The sequence below is a fragment of the Phodopus roborovskii genome, unplaced genomic scaffold (assembly GCF_943737965.1).
Source record: "Phodopus roborovskii unplaced genomic scaffold, PHOROB, whole genome shotgun sequence".
NCBI classification, from domain to species: Eukaryota; Metazoa; Chordata; class Mammalia; order Rodentia; family Cricetidae; genus Phodopus; species Phodopus roborovskii.
The window spans coordinates 33,602,700-33,624,752 of record NW_026126540.1 but is presented as its reverse complement, the minus strand read 5'-3'; the positions used below and the strand labels follow the sequence as shown (position 1 = coordinate 33,624,752).

The 22,053-nt window shown below is 39.9% G+C and overlaps 1 protein-coding gene and 1 non-coding gene across 2 annotated transcripts; both read left to right on the top strand.

Moving 5' to 3' along the window:
- Window positions 1–337: 337 nt before the first annotated feature.
- LOC127232799 (bile acid receptor) lies at window positions 338–18,205 on the top strand. Its single transcript, XM_051199064.1, has 10 exons — window positions 338–458; window positions 4,629–4,991; window positions 7,320–7,460; window positions 10,032–10,174; window positions 10,265–10,369; window positions 10,486–10,585; window positions 11,436–11,549; window positions 13,487–13,603; window positions 14,327–14,440; window positions 17,948–18,205. Exons 1-10 carry the CDS (start codon window positions 395–397, stop codon window positions 18,193–18,195), a joined length of 1,509 nt encoding a protein of 502 aa, XP_051055021.1. The 5' UTR covers window positions 338–394; the 3' UTR covers window positions 18,196–18,205.
- On the top strand, window positions 7,524–7,685 carry LOC127233144 (U1 spliceosomal RNA). The gene has a single exon (XR_007835449.1). It is a non-coding gene; the product is annotated as a U1 spliceosomal RNA (small nuclear RNA).
- Window positions 18,206–22,053: the final 3,848 nt, after the last annotated feature.

Sequence of the window (22,053 nt, the reverse complement as noted above, 5' to 3'; positions counted from 1 at the left end):
AACTTGGTGGAGTTGGTTCCCTTCTCCCAACTTTACATGGGTTCTGGGAATTGAACTCAGGCTGCCAGGGTTCTGTTGCAAGCTTCTCTGCCCCTAGAGCCATCTAATCCATTTAAAATTCTTATTAAAAAATTGTAACTTCTGTTGTTTGTTGGACAGTCTTGCTATATTTCTCAGGCTGGTCTTGAACTTACTATGTAGTCCTGGAAGGAAGATTACCCTGTGTCAGTTTCTAGAGTGTTGAAATTATAGACATGTACTACCATGGCTGGCTTTACATGGCAATTTAATAAAATCATAAGTAATCTGTTGCAGTTCTCCGCCACCTCAGGTTTTATTCTGAAAGTGTCTAGCATTGCTGAAGAAAACAAAATTGTGGATCCTGGACCAGAGAATGGCAAATACCTATGTCACTGCATCTGATGGGTACTGTCTTGCTGAACCCACACAGTATTATGGTATGTAATAAAAAACTGCAGTACAACTGTTAATAAAGTGTGTGTGTGTGTGTGTGTGTGTGTGTGTGTGTGTGTGTGTATGAAGAGATGCCTTAGCAGCTCATCTAAGCAGAAAAGCACTGGCTGCTTTTCCAGAGGACTAGATACCAATTCCAGAGACTTCAGTGCCCTTCTCTGATTTCTTCAGGCACCAGGCACACAGGAAGTGCACAGACATACATTAATGCGCAATTCTCTCACACACAAAATAAACAAATGTAAAAACTGTATTCAATTAAAATTAATTTGCAAACATTGAAGTTAGTTTTAACGACAAATAGAGGCAAACTTTAATGTTTTTTTTTTTAGTTTATTAAACAAGAATTCTTTTTTTATTTAATTTATTATTTTACATGTCGATCCCAGTTCCCTCTTCCTCCTTCCTTCCCTCCCTCCCTCCCTTCCTCCCTTCTTCCCTCACTTTTACCCTCTCTGCCCTCTCACATGCACCCTAACCACCCTCCCCTCCCATCCCCCCACCCCAATTCCATATGTAGGGGAATGCCATCCAGTTGGGGTCATGTAGATCTGACAGGTCATGTGAAGTAGGGACTAGGGCTTCTCTCCTGTCTCTAGGTCAAGGCAGTTATCCCTCCATGGGGGATGTGTTCGCAGGGTCCTTTTGTGCACCAGGAATACATCCTGGCTTCACTGTCTGAGGTCCCTTAGAATGCTCAATCCTTCTGGCTGAGACCCATATTCAGGGGGGCCTAAGTCAGTCCCATGCTGGCTTCCCAGCTATCAGTCTGGGGGCCCGTTAGCTCCTCCTTGTTCAGGTCAGCTGTCTCTATGTGTTTCTGCAGCCTGGTCTTGTCCTCTCCATCTGGGTTCTAGTTCGACTCAGTGGCAAACTTTAATGTTAAATTGTACGTGAGACTTATAGTAGTCATGGTTGATTAATTGTTTTACTTTAAAGATTTATTTGTATTATTTTTAATTGTGTGTGTGTGTGTGTGTGTGTGTGTGTGTGGTTATTTGCATGTGAACACAGGTTCCCACAGAAGCCATAGACACTGGATCTGCTTACAGCTGGAGTTACAGTGGTTGTGAGCTGCCATGTGGATGTTGGGAACTGAGTCCTCTGTGGAGCAGACTCTTTTAATGGCTGAGCCCCATTTCCAGAGCTTGCATAAAATTGTCAAGACTTATTTACTTATTTTCTATTTTATGTATATATCTGCGTGTGACTATGAATCTTTTGTGTACATATGAGTGTAGGTGCCTGAGAAAGTAAGAAGGTTACAGGTCCCCTGGAACTGGATTTACAGGCAGTTGTGGGCTACCATGCGGGTGCTAGGAACTGAACCCCTGATTCTCTGCAAGAGCTATAAGGGCTCTTAGTTACTGGAACCCAGTTATGTTTGACATTTTAATCTTAATATAAATTTTCAAAACAAAAAGAAATGAAAAGAGAATGCAAGTGACACTAGAAATTTTCTACATACAGACTAAAGCTGTGATATAGATGTAATCTTACATACAGTTTAAACTTTTCTTTCCACAGGGTGAGAAAGGGCTAATTATTTACTTTGGACAGTCAGCAGCAATGGCCCCTTTCTCTTAAAAAAAAAAAAAAATAGGTAACGGTTTTACTGATTCTTTTCTTTTCCTGGTTTGTGGTGCCAGCAATTGGACCCAGGTCTTGTGGTGCTATGGGAGGGCTTTACTACTGAACATTTATTACCCAGAAACATTTTTCTTGTGTTAGGCTATTTATTTGACAGTATTCAACACTGAACTGGTGTTGGATGCTATAGGGTTGCAAATGACTTTTGTGAGTGATTTTATGTGAATAAAAAGTGTCCTGCTTGCTGATCTTGATGGTTGAATTTTGAAGGTAAGTTTAATGACTCAGCACCAGGAGAATACATTACCAGCTACAGACACAGAGTAACCAAGTATCACTGGGTTCTTTTGGAGCTAATATTTTGAATTAAGTCCAGTAGTTTTCCTGAAAGCAGGGAGTAAGTTGGCTCTTGGAAATTCTGATGATCATGACAATATTATGCTGTGTGCCATCTTATAGTTTATATGTATTTTAAATTTTTACTTATTTTCTTTGCCAAGCTTTGTACTCTAGGCTACTTGACCTCTGAAATTCTAGGATTCTATGACTCTCATCTCTTTGTAGGAGTGTTGAGATTACAAATGCACACCATTGCATCGGACATTAGGTGGGCTCTGGATATTGAGCTGAAGTCATCTGGCTTATGTGGTTGGTGTTTTTATGGGCAGAGCCATTTTGAGGACCCCAAAATGTGCTTTTAAAAAAATCGTGTGTGTGTGTGTGTGTGTGTGTGTGTGTGTATGTGTGCACATGCACATGCATGTGTGTATGCTCAAGCACATACATACATACAGTTATATTCATGATACAGCATAAATGTAGAGGTCAAAGGCCAATCTTGATTATCTTTCCTCCCTTTCCATCTTGTTTGAGATAGGGTCTCTTTTTTGGCTATTGCCATTCTATGTCCCTCTCTCATCCTGCTGAAGGTGTGCTGGGACTACAGATGCACATCTCCAGTCTAGCTGTAAGTGGGTCCTGAGACCCATCCGGCCTTCATGCTGTGCAATGAGCACTCTAGTCTAATGAGCCACCTTCCCAGCCCCATTAAAATGTGCTTTTAACTATCATATTTCATTTTGTTTTACAGTAACTCTTCAAGGTAGATAAGCTGGTCTCAATATATACAACAAAGAGAAGCTAGTAACTTAAACCAGGCTACAAATGTTAAAAGAGCTGAGATGCAATAAATGAGAAGTTCACACAAAAGGTTATCTGCTGTTGTTTTGTTCTATTTGAAATTAATTTTTTTCCTTTTGGGATGAGTTAATTGGCTAATTTATATAGTTTGTGACCTGATTATACTAAAAACAGCTATAACAGGATTAGAGACAGGTGTAGTTCAGTAGGTGGATGGAATTGGATTGTTCTTTAGGCAGAGCTGACTGCATGGTGGGGTCTGTTGGAAACTAGCAGTCTGCCGACCCCCCCCCCACGATGTGTGGGATGCTCATGGCCATGCCATCACTATGTGATGCTTTACCTGGCTGCACAGGGAGGCATGAGCAAGTCCCCCCTTTAAAGCAAGCGCCCGCACACCCCTCTCCCTCTCCCCTGATTTCGGTTGGCCACCAGCTATCCCCTTTTTCTCCCTTCTCTTCGGCTCTCTTCCTCTCTTGCTCTCCTCTTGCTATCCCTCTCTTTCCCCCTCCTCTCCTTTCTTGCTCCCCCCTCTCTCTTCCCTTGTTCTCCCCCCTCCCTTTCTCTCCCCTCTAATAAACTCCACCTGGGCGCTGAGTCTCATGTTTGTGTTTCTTAGGCGCTAATCAAAACAAAAGAACAACAGGGTCTGAAACAAAGTTCAGCAGGCTTAAGGAGAAAAAAGGACATTCTTTTATTTTAATTAAAAATGTTTTATTTATTTATTTGTGAGACAAGGTCTTATTATGCATGGGTGTCCATTTAAGGTCACTTAGTGGGAAGTTGGGAGAAGGAGTTTTTGTGCCTCTGGGGAGTGGGTCCAAGGTTGACATCACCAATTAGGTCAAGAGGCACTGTTTCTGTGCAGCTTGGGTGGGCAGGTGTTTGCAAAGTCCCAAGAACATTTCTATATAAGGAATCCAGGCAATGGCCTAGGTAACACACAACTTATGGGGCGTGGCTGTGGTCAGCCTGCCTCTGGGCCTGTGTGTGAAGTGCTGAATATCTTCTTAGGGTGCCCGCAGTGTTTTTTGCTTGGGTACTTGCTTACTAGAAGACTTGTTTCCAAGAGGGACAGACTTCCCACTTCTGTGTTGTGACAATAACCATAACAAAGGAAATGCAAAAGATAGGGGAAATAAACTCAAGACTCTGGGAAAGATTTCCTCTTAAGGAGAGAGACTAGCACTACTAGCAACGAATGCCCTTTCTACTGGCTCCTCATCTATCTCTGTCACTTCTGGGGTGATAGCATTTATTAGATATTGTAGTTCCATTTACTGTGTTCCTATTATTCTGGGCGTCAAGCCCTAAGATGTAATGTTGAAGTAAATTTCTGTTGAGTATAAAACATTCTGAAGTTTGAAAACAAATGAACATTTGACTTTTTATGATTTATTCTTTTTTTGTGATATTAAAACTAGATATTTTGCCAGAACAAATCCATTATCAACTGTGTGACGCTGATTTCCAAGAAGCACCCTATTGTCAGTATTCTACTGCTCAGTTTCCTCCAGCTTTACAGCCGCCATCTTTTCAAAGTCATTTCAACACATACGGCTTGGATCCACAGTACAGTGGTGGTGGTTGGTGTGGACTTGATGCCCGTGAATGGAGTCAGTCCACTCGCATGGTTGTTCACGATGAGGAAGATGGATGCCCTGGGATACAAAGGTCCAGACCAACTTGTTCTTTACGCTGGAAGGGACAAGATGAGCTGTGCGTGGTCTGTGGTGATAAGGCATCAGGATATCACTACAATGCACTCACCTGTGAAGGCTGCAAAGGTAAAGGTTAAGTCACAACAAAACAAACAGCCCTGCATACCCCTGGTCACACATACAGGCAGAACACCTACACACATAAAACATGCTTCATAAAACTCGAGGAATATATCACTTCTTGGATTAGGCTAAGATCAAGTGTAAAACACGAGAAACAAAACCAGGGAGAAGCAAGTTTAAAGGGATCAATCTGTGATCCAAGGAAGGAGAATAAAGTGTTAAGTTTAAGACTAGTTCCCTCTTTCCCTCCCTCCCTTTTTTTCTTCCTTTCTGTTTTCTTTCTTTTCTTTTCTTTTCTTTTTTTGAAACATGGTCTCAATGTGTAGCTCTGGCTGGCCTAGAACTCACTATGTAGACCATTTTGGCTTTGAACCCACAGAGATCTGCTTGCTTCTGCCTTCTTAGTGCTGGAACTAAAAGCATGCAGTACTATGCCAGGTCTTAGGGTTAATTCCTTTCTCTTCCCCTTCCACTTTGTCTTCCTCTTTTTTTCCCTTCTTGTTTTTATTTTTATTTTATTTTAATTTAATTTTATTTTTTGAGACAAGGTCTCTCTAGGCAGCCCTGACTGTCCTGGAACTCAACCAGGCTGTCTTTGAACTCTCAGACATCCATCTGCTTCTATCTTCTAAGTGCTGATATTAAGGGCATTCACTACCAGGTTTCTCTCTTCATTTTTGAAGATGTCTTTCACATTTAAGTATAAAACTCAATACATACAAGCAAAAGTTTTCCCTATTCCTAGAATTCAATACTGTAACAAAGCATGAGTTTTCATTGAGATCAGAATGTTAACCATGACATTTTTTCATGTGGTTGAAATAATTTACAAAATTGGAGAAAATCTGAAACAAATGATTTCTTTGATTCTAAGTCAAAAGATTTTTAAAAATGTTTTGTAAAGAAAGAGAACAAGGGCTAGAGAGATGGCTCAGAGGCTTAAGAACAATGGCTGCTCTTCCAGAGGTCCTAAGTTCAATTCCCTTCAATCAAATTGTGGTCACAACCATCTATAAAGGCATCTGGTGCCCTCTTCTGGCCTTCAGGGATACATGCAGGCAGAACTGTAAACATAAAAAATAAATCTTGAGAGAGAGAACAAAAGAGAGAGGGAGAGAGAGAGAGGGAGAGAGAGAGAGAGAGGGAGAGGGAGAGAGAGAGAGAGAGAGGGAGAGAGAGGGAGGGAGGGAGAGAGAAAGAGAGAGAGAGAGAGAGAGGGGGGGGGGGGAGAGAGAGCAAACTGAAAGTCTGGAAGCAAAGACCAGTGTTTGCAGAGTGAGTTTTGAAGCAGTCCAGCACAACCAATAAATGTAGGGATGGGAATGCACACAGGCCTTAGAGCACTTAGCATCTAGTTTTGGATTTGATCCTAGCACATTCAGAACACAAACAACAGAAAACAGGCCAATCAATATAGCATAAATAAACGTGTTCGTTCAGAGTTAAATTTTACCTCTAAATTTTGCAACTCAACACTTGCAAAAGAATAGCCAAATGGAGAGTATAGGAAATGAGGTAACAGCATCCTGAGTAGGGTAGCTGGACAAGGGATGGCCTGCTTTCAAAATCAGCATCTCACTGTTGAAACCGACCTGAGGCAGTTTTAGAAAACGGAAGCTAAGCTTTTCATTTGTTGAACTGAAATAGTGAAACTCCATCCCTCTTTAAAAGGGGCGTTGACTAAGGTTGGCCAACTCACTGGAGAGAGCAGGAAAGGGCAGGGATTACCCTGTATAATAGGAGTGAAGGAAGAAAGGGAAGAAAGTACTTTCTCACCGGAGTTAGTGATTCAGAAGGGGGAGGGGCAGTTTAGAGGGGCACTCCTTCCCTTGTGGGCTGAAATCAAATTGTGAGGGTCTTAGAAAAGAGAGGCTAGCGCTGGAGAGATGGCTCAGCCTTTAAAGGCTAGATTCACAACCAAAAATATAAGAAAAGAGAGGCTTTTCTGATCTTTTTGTGTTAGGTGACCTCGTATTCTCTCAAAGGAACCTTGAGCGATGCGTTGTGCGATCTTGATATTCTGTAGAATGTAATTTAAAAAATTCTTATAGGTAATTTACCTATAGTAAGATAGAGAGTTGCCTTAATGTGGTAAGGGTATTTAGTTTAATCTTCAGATGTTAGGAACATTGTCAGAATTGACTGAGTATACCAACTAGAAAGAATTTAATAATTTTCCAGCTTAATGTATATTTAAAAAATTATTGGGAGAAAAACCCCCTCATTTTATTGAAAGAATCTACTTAACTTGATTACTATAAATGTAAAATGTTAATAAACAGAGACGTAGCTAAAATATCAGTATTAAACTTTGAAAACTTTTGTTGTTAGGTTTTTTCCGACGTAGCATCACCAAAAATGCTGTGTACAGTTGCAAGAATGGTGGCCACTGTGAAATGGATATGTATATGCGTAGAAAATGCCAAGAGTGCAGACTAAAAAAGTGTAAGGCAGTGGGGATGCTGGCAGAATGTAAGTGCCTTTGTGTTGTGACTTGGTTTTGTTTTTCTGAGGGCGAGTTAACTTTTTCCAGTTTTACTTACCTGGCAAGGGAGACATCATGATAATGGCGGTGGTTTTCCCAGAGCAAGGCCCACCACTGCACTGGGATGTGCTGACCCTGTGATTTCCACAAATGTGGGAAACTTGGCTGAATGATTTGTATTAATGTGGGGGGGGGGACTGCTTTCACACTCTACTCTTTACAATAACATTGAATTTAAAAATAATACACTTACTGAGAATGTAAAGCATTTTTGAATGTAAAGCATATTTATTTTGAACATTGTCATATTTGTTTATATATGGGCATGTGCACACCACACATATATGTACATTAATTTCTCAACATGGGTGGCATTTTAAATTTAAGTAGTGATTTCCATAAATGTTGCTCTGTACTGTATTGCTCTAATTTTGGAATTGGTCATAGTTTCATCTTAATTAGAAAGGTCGTTTGGCACTGGGGAGTTGGCTCAGCAGTTAAAGCACTTGTTGCTTTTGCAGAGGGCCCAGTTCCTAGTTTCTGCATGGCAGTTCACAATCATCCATAATTCCAATTACAGAGATTTCAATGCCCTCTTCTGACCTCTGCAGGGACCAGGCATGCAAACAGTGTGCATACATACACGCAAGCAATACACACACACATAAAACAAAATAAATCTAAACAATTTTAAAAGATCTTGTATGTTTATGTTACTTAATGTAAAATTATATACTGAATAGAAAAAGTGCAAAATTTAAAGTCAGTAGTTGTCAAAAGCCTCCCTGATATCCAGGTAGGCACAGCCCACTAATAGTTAACACTTGGGTGTCAGGATCTGTCTCCAAGTATCATCACATTAGAGATTAATGCTTTATATATGAGGTTTGGAGACACAGTTCAGTCCAAAGAAACCTTTGAAAATGTTGTCTTTTATTAATTTAGTTTATAGACAGGACTTCATTAGTAGCTGGCCTGGAACTTATTAAGTATGTCAGACTGGCTTCAAACTCATAGAGATCCCCCTGCCTCTGCCCTCCAAGTTCTAGGATTAAAAAAGTATGCTGCCACACCTGGCCCAAAAGTTGCCTTTTAATCTGTGTCAGAAATGTGTGTGAAAGGGAACTCAGAGTCTTCTGAGGGATTCTATAATAAAATTAACCTCCTTCACTTTAACTTAAAGGAATTATGGCAAGATGAAGCACAAGAGAATTGATGAGTGTAGTTGTTGTGATTGGTGAGCATAAGACTTATTCACATGTTATTCCCATTCTTTCATATCCTGCCACTATTGCTGTAGCTCTTCATACAACATTTACCCAATTGTTCCAGTACTGCCATGTGTTTGGTATTGGAGCATCCATTTTCCTCTTCTCCTCTTCCCCTTCTTTCTCCTCTGTTCCTCTTTCTCCCCATTCTCCTTCTCCTCCTTTCCCCTTCTCTTTGACTCTTCCTCCTCCTCCTTTTCCCTTCTTGTGGCATTGAGGGAATGTGGCACTCCCACATTCTTGACAATGTACCATTAAGCCACATCCATAGCCTCCTCTTCTACTTTTTAAAAAATTGAAGGCAGGGTCAGTTTCCAAGGCTGGCATTCAACATGTGATCCTCTTGTCATAGTCTCTTGAATAGTTGGGGTTACAGGTGTGTACTACCATGTCCAATTCATGATATGTTTAAAATGTTTTCATATTTTTGGGTATTCTTGTTCTCTGACAAATAATAATATGGAAGGGTTTGAAGGTTTTTTGTTCTATACTTCTTCGGTTCTTCATTCTCTTTTATTTAATAGGTATGTTTTATACACTTATGAAAATGACAGGTGTACTAATTAATACTTGCACAATTTTAGTAGTGATTTATGGTAGCTGCTGTTGCCCCAGTAAAACACTAATGGAAGATTAAGCCTTCTATAAAAACAATAATCCCAAGGCTGGAGAAACAGTTTAGCAATTAAGAACAATCACTGCTCTTGCAGAAGACCTGAGTTCAGGTCCCAGCACCCATACTGTGTGGCTCACAATCAACTGTAATTCCAGCTCAAGAGGATGTGACACTTCTGGCATCTGTTCTCATGTGTGCATACCCACACATATAAAGAATTAAAAATAAATCTTTAAAAACAAATAGACAAAACAATCCTCAAATAAACATTATCCACATTTGAAAAGTAACTAATTGTTTTGTCTGGCTTATAGGAAAAATTTGGAAAATCCTAAGGTAGTCTTCCTTACATCAAACCATTGATAAAAGTTATAGATAAGGTAGATCTACTACTCCATAAAATGAAAATCTATCTCACTTCTAAGATGCAATTAATATGTAAATTTCTTATGTAAAAATCTAAATTTGGAAATGAAAAATTGGTTCTTAGTTTTTGTCTGGTGTAACTGTATTTCAAGCAGATAACATAGCTATGAAGGGAAAGGAATATAGGACAGTTAGTTAATGCACATGAGAAGTCTATGATCATTTACTCATTTAAGAGCATTTCCATAAAATCCTACATGTTTTTTTCTGAGACAAAAATACTTTGTGTGAATTTTGTAACACCACAGGTTTGCTCACAGAGATCCAGTGTAAGTCAAAGAGACTTCGAAAGAACTTCAAGCGGAAGGTTGCCCTTTATTCTGACATCCAAGGGGAAGATGAAGGCACAGACAGCAAGCTTGTATCATCCACCACCAGATCTGGAAAAGGGGCAAGACCTTTCTTCTATACATCTCTGGTTTCTTTATTGACAACGTGTGTAATAGGCACACATTACAGGTGCCCCTCTGTTTCCTTATAGGTTCAGGAAAGCATGGCACTAACTCAAGAGGAACATCATCTTATGAATACCATAGTGACTGCTCATCAAAAATTCATGATTCCTTTAGGGGAAGCGAGTCCACTTGTATGTATCTATTACAGGCAAGAAAGAACTTGTAATGATAGCAAAAATGGCTAAAACTTTAGTAGTTATATGAAAGAAAATTCTATTTATCATTTTTATTTCTTTTTATGGATTAGCTGCAGGAGTATTCCAACACTGAACTAAGTTTTCTGAGACTCTCAGAAGCAGCAGTTCTAAATATTCATGGGCTGATGAATTTTACCAAGGGACTGCCAGGTAAAATTGTGTTCATTATTTTTTAAGATTTATTTATTCTTATTTGTTGTGTTATGAATGTTTTGCCTGCAAGAATACCATGTACACACCATATCATGGAGGCCAGGAGAGAGTGTGGGATTCCTTGGAACTGGTTGTGAATTACCATGTGGGTGCTGGGAACCAAACCCAGGTCCTCTGCAAGAACAACAAATACTCTTACCTGCTGAGTCATCTCTCCAGCCTCCATTTCTCCATATTTAAGGAAAAGGGGTAGTATAGCAAAACAAAAACCTCTAATGTGGGACTGGATATACAGCTCAGTGGCAGAGCAGTTGTTCAATGTGTGTGGGGCTCTGGGTTCAATAGAAAACCTTTATTTATTTTTTTTTTTGTAATAATGCTTCTTCTAACTAAAAAAAAAATACTTATTTTATCTACTTAAATTAATCAATTGGGTGACAATTTAAATATTTACAAATTATTATAATGATGTAGTTTTTGTTTTTTGATGAAACAGAAAACAAAGAAAACAAGCCACACTGGACTAAAACTTAGTTATATATAACACAGTTTGATTATATATTTGCAGGTACAATAACTCATTGTAATATTACGTTCTTCAAGGCTAAAGCAACTGTGCGTGAATTTGTTCTTGCCATAAGAAAAGCGTCATCTAGTTCTGATAAAAGTGCTCTAAAATATTACCATGTAGAATCAATAATTTATTCAGATTTGAACTTGTATGCTATGGTTATTCCCAAAAAGCATTTAGGAATGATAAGTAACGAAATATTTTTTAAACATTTAATTTATGAGCATTATTCTTTAATTATCTTGTTTCTTCTTGCTTTTTTTTTTTTTTTTAAAGGATTTGAAAATTTAACCAGTGAGGATCAGAATGCACTACAGAGGGAGTCAAAAACTGAAGTAATGTTTCTTCATGTAGCCCATCTTTACAGTGGGAAAGAATCAACCTCTGGAGGTAAAAAGAAAAAATGATTTCATGTAACTTTAACATAGCCATGTTGGACTTGGCAGCAAATTATATATTACACACACAGGCACGCACACACACATGCATGCGTGCGCGTAACCTACCCTCCTAGAACTCATGTAGCTGAGGAGCATCTTGAACCCCTGGTGCTCCTGCTCCCACCTGCCAATGGATGAGAGTACAGATGCATTCCTCTAAGTCTGCTTTATGAGGTGCCGGGGATGGGACCTTGTGCATGTTAAGCAAGAACTCTACTAACCAGTTCATGTAGGAACAAATGTCTCATGATAGCTATGTATAGTCTTCTAATATATTCATCTAGCATTTTCTCTCAACAAAGTCATTCTTTTTAAAATTGTAGTCTTTTTATTCTTGTGAGAATTTCATACATGTATTCAAAGTATTTTTGATCATTCTCATCTCACTTCCTCCTCCACGAACTACCCCAGAATTCCCCACATCTTTCCGAATTTCATGTCCTCTCCCACTCTTCTTAAAAACAACCCAGTGACTCTAAGTAGTTCTACTCATATGCACACGGGTATGGGCTCATCCATGGGAGCCTGTCAACTTGGAGGGACCAGACCCCTAAAGAAAGAAACTGGACTCTTCTTCCCCTAGCAGCTGTCAACTGCCCAGAACTCCTTAGCTTGGGAGGGGGCTTCTGTGCCCCTAAGCCAGGCTCGTCTAAAGAGGAGGACATTTACAAGGGTTTAAACATTAAGACAGGCCGGGTGGTGGCGGCGGCGCATGCCTTTAATCCCAGCACTGGGGAGGCAGAGGCAGGTGGATCTCTGTGAGTTCGAGGCCAGCCTGGTCTACAAAAGGACAACTTTCAAAGCCACAGAGAAACCCTGTCTCGAAAAACCAAACCAAAAAAACAAACAAACAAACAAACAAAAAAACCAAAAACCAAAACAAAACAAAAAACCCACTAAGGCAATGGTGATTTTAAGACAGTGGAGTTCTGGGTGAAGGCTGAATGCTTGCTCTATGGGCTACTTAATTGTGGTTAATTGTGAAACACCTCTGCAATGGGATAAAGTGCTAGTTAGGCTAGTGTTGAACCTAGTATCCAGTTACCTCACTTCCATAAAAAATAAAAGCATGGGTTTTTTTTGTTTGTTTGTTTGTTTTGTTTTTCAAGACAGGGTTTCTCTATTGCTTTGGAGCCTGTCCTGGAACTAGCTCTTGTAGACCAGGCTGGCCTCAAAATCACAAAGATCTGCCTGCCTCTGCCTCCAGAGTGCTGGGATTAAAGGCATGTGCCACCACTGCCTGGCTCAGAAGCATGTTTTTTTTTTTAAAAAAAACAATTACCCTTTGAATAGAGCAGGAAACCCACCATTGTTCTAGTGTGTGCATGCGATAATTCAAACCATTACTTTCTGTTGGTTGAAGATGTGGGAAGAAGAAAAGTGAAAAAAACAAAGCAAAAACAAAAACAAATAACCAACACAACATTTTTGCCAGCAATGACTACTTCCTTCACTAACTGCACTTGCTGTAGCGCTAACCTTTAAAACTTATTTATTGGTTGTTCTTCCCTGCATATACTAGTCAGTAAGGTTGCTAAAGGGGAGGCCCCCTTGATGACCCAGCTCATGATTGCTTGGATAGTGTTTGCTTAAGAGCCTCCACAGCCTCCGATACTCCAGAGTGATGTGTGGAGGGTGTGTTTAAGAAGGTCATTCTTTAGATCATCATGGAAAACTCATTTTGGAGGGTCTTGTACACACTCTTTCTACAAAACATGAGCTATCAATCTGGTTTTATGTTCCAGGACCAAAAACGATAAAGGTATTATTTTAGGGGATTGTTTTTCACATAATGGTTATGTTGGATTCTGAAAAGATATTTAATTTACTATCTATATAATGATTAGGGTAAAAAATTCAGAGTTTGTATTTTCTTTCTTCTGCTAGACATTATAAGACCACCAAAGCCCTCAGCTCATTCACTGGAGCTGCATAATCAGAGCAGTGACGTTTATTCTTTGGAAAACTTTTTCAAGGAAGGCCGTTCTTCTGCTACTCTAACTGGTAACATTATGCAATGTAAAGTATTATACTGCATGACCATGCTTCCTTTCCTCCTCTTCTGTCCATTTTATTACAAGGAGAATGCCATGGGCTTTTTTTTTTTTTCTTTTTCACAGTTCACAGTTTTCTCTGCTAAGTGAGCTTCCATGGCGGGGAAAGCATTTGTAGACACAGCTGATGTATTTATTAACGTTAGGCAGGTAACCAGTAAGCATTCTATTTGTAACCATTTTCTTTTGGCTATATCACTGCAATTGTTTCCCTATTTAGGTGGGAAGCTATTTGGGGCCTCTGAATCAGTCTTTGGGGTGCTTTTCAAAGTTCCCTGGGATGCTGATGTTGTCATATGCAGCCAACATGACAGTATCAACCACTTTTATAGGTAGAAGATGAGCCTTACCGTGGAAACACCCAGAGAGGGGCTTCTGCAGGCTAAAGGCTTTCGGCCCCACAGCCTCCTGTTTGGTCCACATGGTGACACCCTGCTATTGTTCTGGTCTTTCTCAGTAGCACACCTAGTGAGCCCACTACTGAGGTTCAGGCATGGCCTTCAAGGGCACAGCAAAGGGAACTGTCCTTGCTGGCCATCACGAAGGCAGCCTTCTTGAGCCCCACCTCCATTTAATTTTTCTTATACTAGTTTGAGACAGAAAAAAAAGATCCTCGATGTGATTGCTGCTGTGCTACATGGTGATGAAAATACACTTGTATTAATCTTCTTAGGTATTACTGAGGAATTTGTTGCCTCACTGTCTTACTTCTACAGAAGAATGAGTGAGCTCCATATAACGGATACGGAATACGCTCTGCTTACAGCAACAACAGTGCTTTTCTCAGGTAAACACTGCCAGCAGGAAGGGGGACATCTGCATGGGAAATCATGTTCTTAGTTATTAAACTCACTGAGGTTGGAGGTACCGGTTTCATTCCATCACAGTTTGCTTTATGAGTACTCCTTTAAGCTCACCACTGTGTTGTAGTTTCTTACATCTTTAAAAATGCTTTCTTGCCCTTGGATGTACTTTCCCACATTCAAGAGAAAGTTTCTTAGGGATTTAGCTATAGTCTAATCTCCTTTTTATACCTCTTTCACTTGAATCGTTTACATTCGATTTCACTCTGTCTTCTCCAGTCCACCACACCTGTCAATAGCTTCAGGGTCTTGGCATTGCTGATCCCACTGGCCAATTCTCAGTCCTTATCTTATTTGAGCCATCTATATTTGGTAGAGAAGCTCATAAGTGCTTAAAAGAGAACAAGAGGATGTCCTGTTTCCTGTGAGCCTTTGGGTGGAATTTTGCAGCTATGGTGTGTTGGGAGGAATCTTCATGCTTTTTGTATCAACTCATAGTTGTAGCTTGCATTACATATTGGCTTGAGGTCAAAGTGAGATGTTAATTAGCATGGGTAACTTACTGCTTCAAGTCCTAGGATATCACTGCCCTACCTTATTTGATCAGGACATACTTGTGTTCTTTTTCATTCTAACTTTCCATGACATCAGGGTACATGAAGGCTCACTAGGTATACTCATTGAAAGTTCAATCACATAGGCTCTAGTGCAGCTACATTTCATTTTCCACTTTCCAGTATTATGCTTCAAAATAAGTAAGAAGCTCTGTAAGGCACTGTGCAGTGAAAAGGGTGGAGGAAGATAAGCCTTTTTCAGGGCTGATATTTTTGTTCCCAACAATTTACCCTTTCATAATCTTGGCATTCTTACTCACTGTCACCTGGAAAAAGTTAGGTTCTCCTTGTAAACTGCAGTCCAACTAACAACTTGCCTCCAACTTTGCTAATATTCAGCACCACAAACAGGACTACAATTGTGCAAAAAACTGCAAAAGCATGATACTCTCAAGAAGTTTCCACTCCAAACCAAACAACCTGACCACTAATTCATATAGGTATTTTTCTTTTGATAGACATTTAAAAATATTTATTTACTTATTTAGAGAGAGAGAGAGAGAGAGAGAGAGAGAGAGAGAGTGTATACGTACATGTCACATATGTGGAGGTTGGAGAACAATCTATGGGAGTTGGTTCCCTTTTTCACCATGTTGGTCCTGGGGGTTGGACTCAAGATAGTCAGGCCCGGTGAGCCATCCCACTGGCCTTGAGACCTTTTTTTGTGTCACTGACTCTCAGGAACATCATTCTCTCTTGGTTTTCTCCTGTTTATTGGCAATTCTTCCTGTGTCTCCTTTATTCTGTACTCTTCATTTCTCACGAGAAATGTTTAAGTTGTTCTAAGACTCAGTCTTCTTTTAAATTAACTCATTATTTTATGTTCGTTTTTTGCCTGCATCTGGTGCACTACCGGCATGCCTTGGCTGCTGAGCTCAGATGTCAGATCCCTTGGGACTGGAGTTACAGATGGTTGTGACAAGGCCCTGTTTTCTTTTGCACTTACTTCCTTCATGACTTCATCCTATCTCTTGGCATTAAAAGCCTGTGTGTATCTGATACCAACTTGATGTATATCCCCAGAGCTTGTTAAATAGCCCCCTCCAGATTTCCATGTGATTGAGCAGGTATATCAAGTTTAAAAGCCCAAAGCTGAACTCCTGAGACTTTATTATATTTTTCTTCACCTGTACTAAACTATATCTTCATCTTCCAAATTGCACGTGCAAATTTAAAAAACTCTTAACTTTTCTTTCTCGTATACTAATATCACATATGCACCAAATCTGTTGGCTCAACCCTAAAATATATCTAGTACTTACCTCTTCCTTCCTTCCTTCCTTCCTTCCTTCCTTCCTTCCTTCCTTTCTTTCTTCCTTTCTTCCTTCCTTCCTTCCTCCCCCCCCTCCTTCCCTTATTTATTTATTTATTTATTTATTTATTTATTTATTTATTTATTTTTTGAGATGGGGTTTCTTTGTGCAGCCCTGACTGTCCTGGAACTTGTTCTGTACACCAGGCTGGCCTTGAAACTCAGAGATCCATCTGCCTCTGCATCTTGAATTCTGGGGTTAAAGGTGTGTGCCACCACTGCCTGGTTTGCTTCCCACTGTTTCTAGCCCGAGCAGTGTACTTGAATCCACTTATCTAACTAACTAGATTTTCTGATTTTATGCTCTATAGATATTCTCCTTATTAACACTGAGGAGGATTCTGTGAAAATGTAAGTCAGATCATGTCATTCCTCTGTTTCCACCTGTTGGTGGCTTCCTATTTTGCATACATTAAAGCCAAAGTTTTTTTTTTTTTTTTAGTCTCTATTGCTCCTTTTTCATCCTTACCTGGCCACATTGATTTTGACCTAGAAATCCATTGAGCACTGCAAGCTCATGTTACAGGCTCTACTATTCTTAATGCATCTTTTCTTCTTTTTGCTTAGAGGCTTACATGATGCTCTCTTTTACATTTTTGCTATTTTATTTATTTAGTTTTTTTTCTCCTTCACCATTTTGGGTTTCTGTTAAATGATGCTATATTCCTAATCAGTCTTTGCAAAAGAGCCACCAGCCCTCTACCCCAGAGTCCTATCTGTTTCCTTGTTTATTTTTTTAATCTATACTACATCACTATTTTATTTTTGCTTTTTTAAAAATGTTTTTTTATTTATTTAGCTTTATTGATGTGTGTGTTTCCCTTGTCTGCATACGTATTCCATATGTGCAGTGCCTGTGGGTCCAGAAGAAGGTGTCAGAGCTCCTAGAATTGGAGTTATAGATGGATAGAGCCTCCATGTGGGTGTGGAAATCGAAACCCAGTGTTCAGGAAGAGTGGCCAGAGCTCTTAACTGCTTCGTGGTCTCTCCAGCCTTCTATTTTTGCTTTTTAAGATGTTTGTCTCTCCCCTCTCCACCCATTCTATGTTAAGAATATAAATACAATAAAGGGAGGCAATTTTGCCTGTGAGCTTCCTTGCTGCATAGTTAGCAAAGTGACTTGATGAATTAAGGCTGTTGAAGCTTTCAGAACTTCCCAGTTGCTTATATTTTATGGTAGCAACCTAAAACGTTTTTGCCCTTTTCTCCCTGTTGACTGTAGAAACATTACTTGCTCTTTTAAAGTTTCAGGAAAGCCCTTCATGGCTGTTACATTCCCAATATTACTCACTGACCCTTTCCTTCCCATGTGACCTTATGGAAATTACTTAACTCCCTACATTTCAGAGAGCTAATCTGAAAAAATGTGGTAAAAGTAGAATGTAGTACATTAGAATAGCATCAAGATTAAATAAAACAATGAACAAAGACAATTTGATTAGCAAATCTAATGTGTATTAGGGTTCTGTAAGTACTTGTGATTTATATTATTTAATAACTATCGTTTTAAATGAATTCATTATTTCCACCATGTTAAATTAACATAAGATAAATATGTTTTTTAGATCGTCCATGCCTTAAAAATAAGCAGCATGTAGAAAACCTACAAGAACCAGTTCTACAGCTTTTATTCAAGTATTCGAAACTGCATCATCCAGAGGAACCACAGCATTTTGCTCGCCTCATAGGGAGGCTTACTGAACTGAGAACCCTGAGTCATAGACACTCGGAAATCCTCAGCACCTGGAAAACGAAGGACCCCAGACTAGTTACGATACTCTCTGAGAAATGGAATTTGAACTCATTTAACTGAAAATTTAGAATGTTGCGGTTGTCTTAAAATTTCAAAGTCAAAACTGGATTACTGATTTGAAAACTTTAAAGAAAACCATTGTGTTATCATACAGTGCCATAAAATGGAGATCCTAAGTCTCATCAGATTTTGTGGAATTTTGGACTCTCACAAGAGAAACACCCTAGGATTCTTCCCAGTGGAGCCATGTGGTGGCACAATCCCCATGCTTGGGCAATGCAGGCAGGATGAGTTTAAGGCCATTCTGGGCTGTATAGTAAGACCTCATCTCAGAAGAAAGAGAAGAAGAACTGATGTCCATGGCTTTTTCATGAGCCCTTACCTAAAGAAAGTTTTTTTCTCATTTAGCTGACAATATCTAATGTATAAATGTGAACAAAGATTAGTTGTATTAGGATAAGGCAGTGCATATGCCTCACTTAAGGACACGCTGATGGAATAAGAAGCTGATGCTTAAAGCTCTCTTGTCACAGTATTTCATGATTAAAGAGGAACAAGGGCTTTTCAAATTGTATCTGCTTTGTATTTTTTAATAAGTATATGCTAATTATATAAAATAGTGAGTTTCATTATGAAAATTTCATAAGATATTTTAGTTATTTACCCCATACTCTGTACTTTCCACATACTGCTGATGCCCCTCTTGTCCCCTGGGTAGTCCCCTCTACTTCCGTGTCTTAATAGATTCACACATGAAGCAAACGTCTAATCCTAGTCTGAGTCTGGTTTATTTCCCTTAACATGAAGATGTCCATCTATTTTTCTGCAAATGGCAGCTTCATTCCTCTTAAGTTTGATCCCATGTCTTGGCCACTGTGAATGTAATAAACATGACTATGTAGGTATTGTGACCTTATGTGGCTCTTGATTCAGGTGTATTCCCAGAAATGGTATGGACTATATGGTAGGTTTATTTTTAGATTTGAAGAAAATTATATAGTGACTTCCACAGTGACTACTTCTTCTCAACAGTATATTAAGATAAAGATTTCTTTCCCATCACCACTCTTGCCAACATTTGGTGTGTGTGTGTGTGTGTGTGTGTGTGTGTGTGTGTGTGTGTACATGCCAAAGCACATTTGTGGACATCAGAGGGCGGCTCTGTGGAGTGTGTTGTCTCCTTCTACCTTTACGTGTGTTCCACAGATTGTCAAGCTTAGACACAAGAGCCTTTATCATCAGAACCTTCTCACCCCACCCCTATCCTGTCATATCCTTCATGGCTTGGTTCTGGAAGCCTGACTGGGGTGATGAGTGAATGAAGAAATGACACAACGACACAGTTCAGAAAAGCTGGGATTGGTTGGTGTCTTAGTCAGTTTTCTATTGCTGTGAAGAGACACTATAATCAAGGAAGCTTATGAAAGCATTTAATTGGAGGCAGGCTTGCTTATGCTTTCAAAGAGTGAGTCCATTACGATCGTGGCAGGGAGCATGACACCAGGCAGGTAGGCATGGTACTGGAGCAGTGGCTGAGAGCTGACATTCAGATCTCCAAGTTGTAGGTAGGGAAGTAAAGAGGTGGGCTACTGGGCCTGGCACAGGCTTTGGAAATCTCAAAGCCCATTCTCAGTGACACATCCCTTCCAATAAGGCCCCATTGAATCCTCAAATGGCCCATCAAGTAGGGATCAAACAGTCAAGTATAGGAGAGAGCTGGGGCCATGCTCATTCAAATCAACACAAGTAGGCTTCTGATGGAGGGCAGCAACTATACAACAACCTAGAAACTTAGCACATTTATTGTGCATTGCATAAGGAGCCAGGTTAGTTAGTCTTGGTTGAAGGTCCCTGTAGCTGGGCATTCTCAAATTGTGGTTTTCCTGGAGGAGGAAGCTACAGATGGCAGTTTTCACACACACAGTCAACATTCACATGTGGACCAGAGGAAAGCTTTGCTATTAACATGGGTTTGAGGCACTGGTCCTTGACATGGCTGTACTCCTGTCAATAATCCACATTCACTCTGGATTTCCTCTGACTTACACCGCTAAGTTTATTCCACTGAAGAAAATATTAGCTATAGATAAAGGAATACATTTCAGTACTCTGCAATACCCTGAGAATACCCAGTGCAGCTTGACTTCATAGCTGAATTTTAAAAGGAAGGTCTGAAAAGTGCTAATGAGTGGCCTAGCTCTTTGATGAAACTGTCAGGCTTGGTGAACTTGTTGAAATGAATATAAAACCGAGGAGGCAAAGCTGAAATGCTCTGGGAATCAGTGTTTTAAACAGTTCCACTTCTCTTCCTTTCAGAACAGATAGATGAAGGTTAAATGGTCTCTATGTGGATGTACGATGACAGCTTCTGCAACTGTTTTCTAAATGTAAATCATCCAAACAGCACGCTTACATTTATAGCATACACACAGTAGTATAGGATGTAAAAAGAAGCACTTAACCCCTGTGAACATATTTATAGAATGCACTGCTATCACAAGGTCACTGTTGGGGAAAGAGAAGGAAAGAAGGGAAAAAGAAAAGAAATAGAGCAAAAAGCAACTAAAAATAGCCATCAAGGCACCTCAGGGAACTCTAGACCGTGGGTACCACGTGATCCACAGGAGCCACTGCCTCCTGCTCTGCTCCCAGGCTTTCTCACCGTGACCGACTGTGAATCAGTTACTATTGGTGTTTGATCACAAGAACAAGAGATGAAAATTGGTTCTGAGAAGTGGGATATACAAACAAGAAATCTACAGCAAATCTAACGTGGTTAGTAGTCCTTTGCAAAGAGTTTGTGGGAGGAATAGGGAAAAGTGTGGGGTTGTTGGCTAGAGAAACCCTGGACTGCTGTAAGGAGAGATTAAGTGTGAAGAACCACAGTGTGGACAGTGAAGTCCAGGCTCACAAGGTTTCAGAGGGAAACAAAGACTACCAGAAATTGGATTAGAGAACACTTCTGTTACATTTGGGCAAAAAAACCTGGCCACATCAATCCCATATCTTGAGAAATTGAGGTTTAACTAGAAAAAGAATGGACAAATTAGTAGAAATCATTTCGACATAAGCATGCATTAGGCTGTGACATAGTTGCTACTTATTGCTTTTAGCAATGCTTGCAGCAATTGAGCAAAAAGATACGAAAAATGTGCAGGTTTTCCCCCCCCCCCCTTTGGAAAGGATCTTGATAAAGCTTAAAGGTGCAGACAGGAGTGTATAATTGTTAAAAATATTACTTGCAGTTTAGAAGGAGCCTTCTGTTTTTCACTGGGACAGTAGGAGGGGTGGCTTGGGAACAATGGCTCACCCATTGAAGACTCTAGCTTGCAAAAAACCCAAATTCATTTGGAAAGGAGAACGTGAACTGAGAATGTATCTAAAGGGGTTCACTGCATGGGTTCCTATCTGAAAACATTCTCCTAAAGAAGTGTTTTCCTAGATTTGGACTTAAAGATACATATAGGCTGCTGGGGACCAGCCTATGTCTCCAGATGGCAAGAGAACTTGGCCAGGGGTGCTGATTTTGCAGGCAGGTTAGATGCAAGAGTAAGGGGTCCTGAAAACTTGTACTGACCACAGAGGCCAGGAAATGAGTGGTAGGGTGGTCTGATTACGGGCAAGGAGGCAGGCCCCCGGAGGCCATCATATGAAGCTGTGAAGGTGAAGCCTAAAATATGATGGAGACGTTAGCATGTTGGAGATGCCAAGACTGTGAGGCATCTGCTTAGGAAAGCTGCAGGCATGAAAATATAGCCAGCTCAAGAAAAAGGTTACCTGTATCTTCGGGACAGCTTCGTCTGTCTCAGCACTTTAATAATGATACATCTAGGTATCCAAACTTGCCCCTTTGATATACCTTTTACTTAAGTTAAAACACGCTGATTTGACATACTAAATGTATTTTCCAGCTGATGT

Bases quoted from the DNA above. Each gene is read 5' to 3' on its own strand.
- LOC127232799 (XM_051199064.1), top strand. From the start codon at position 395: ATGGCAAATACCTATGTCACTGCATCTGATGGGTACTGTCTTGCTGAA. The intron at 459-4,628 runs GTATGTAATAAA...TATTAAAACTAG, and splicing joins TGAACCCACACAGTATTATG to ATATTTTGCCAGAACAAATC. The intron at 10,175-10,264 runs GCAAGACCTTTC...GTTTCCTTATAG, and splicing joins CCACCAGATCTGGAAAAGGG to GTTCAGGAAAGCATGGCACT.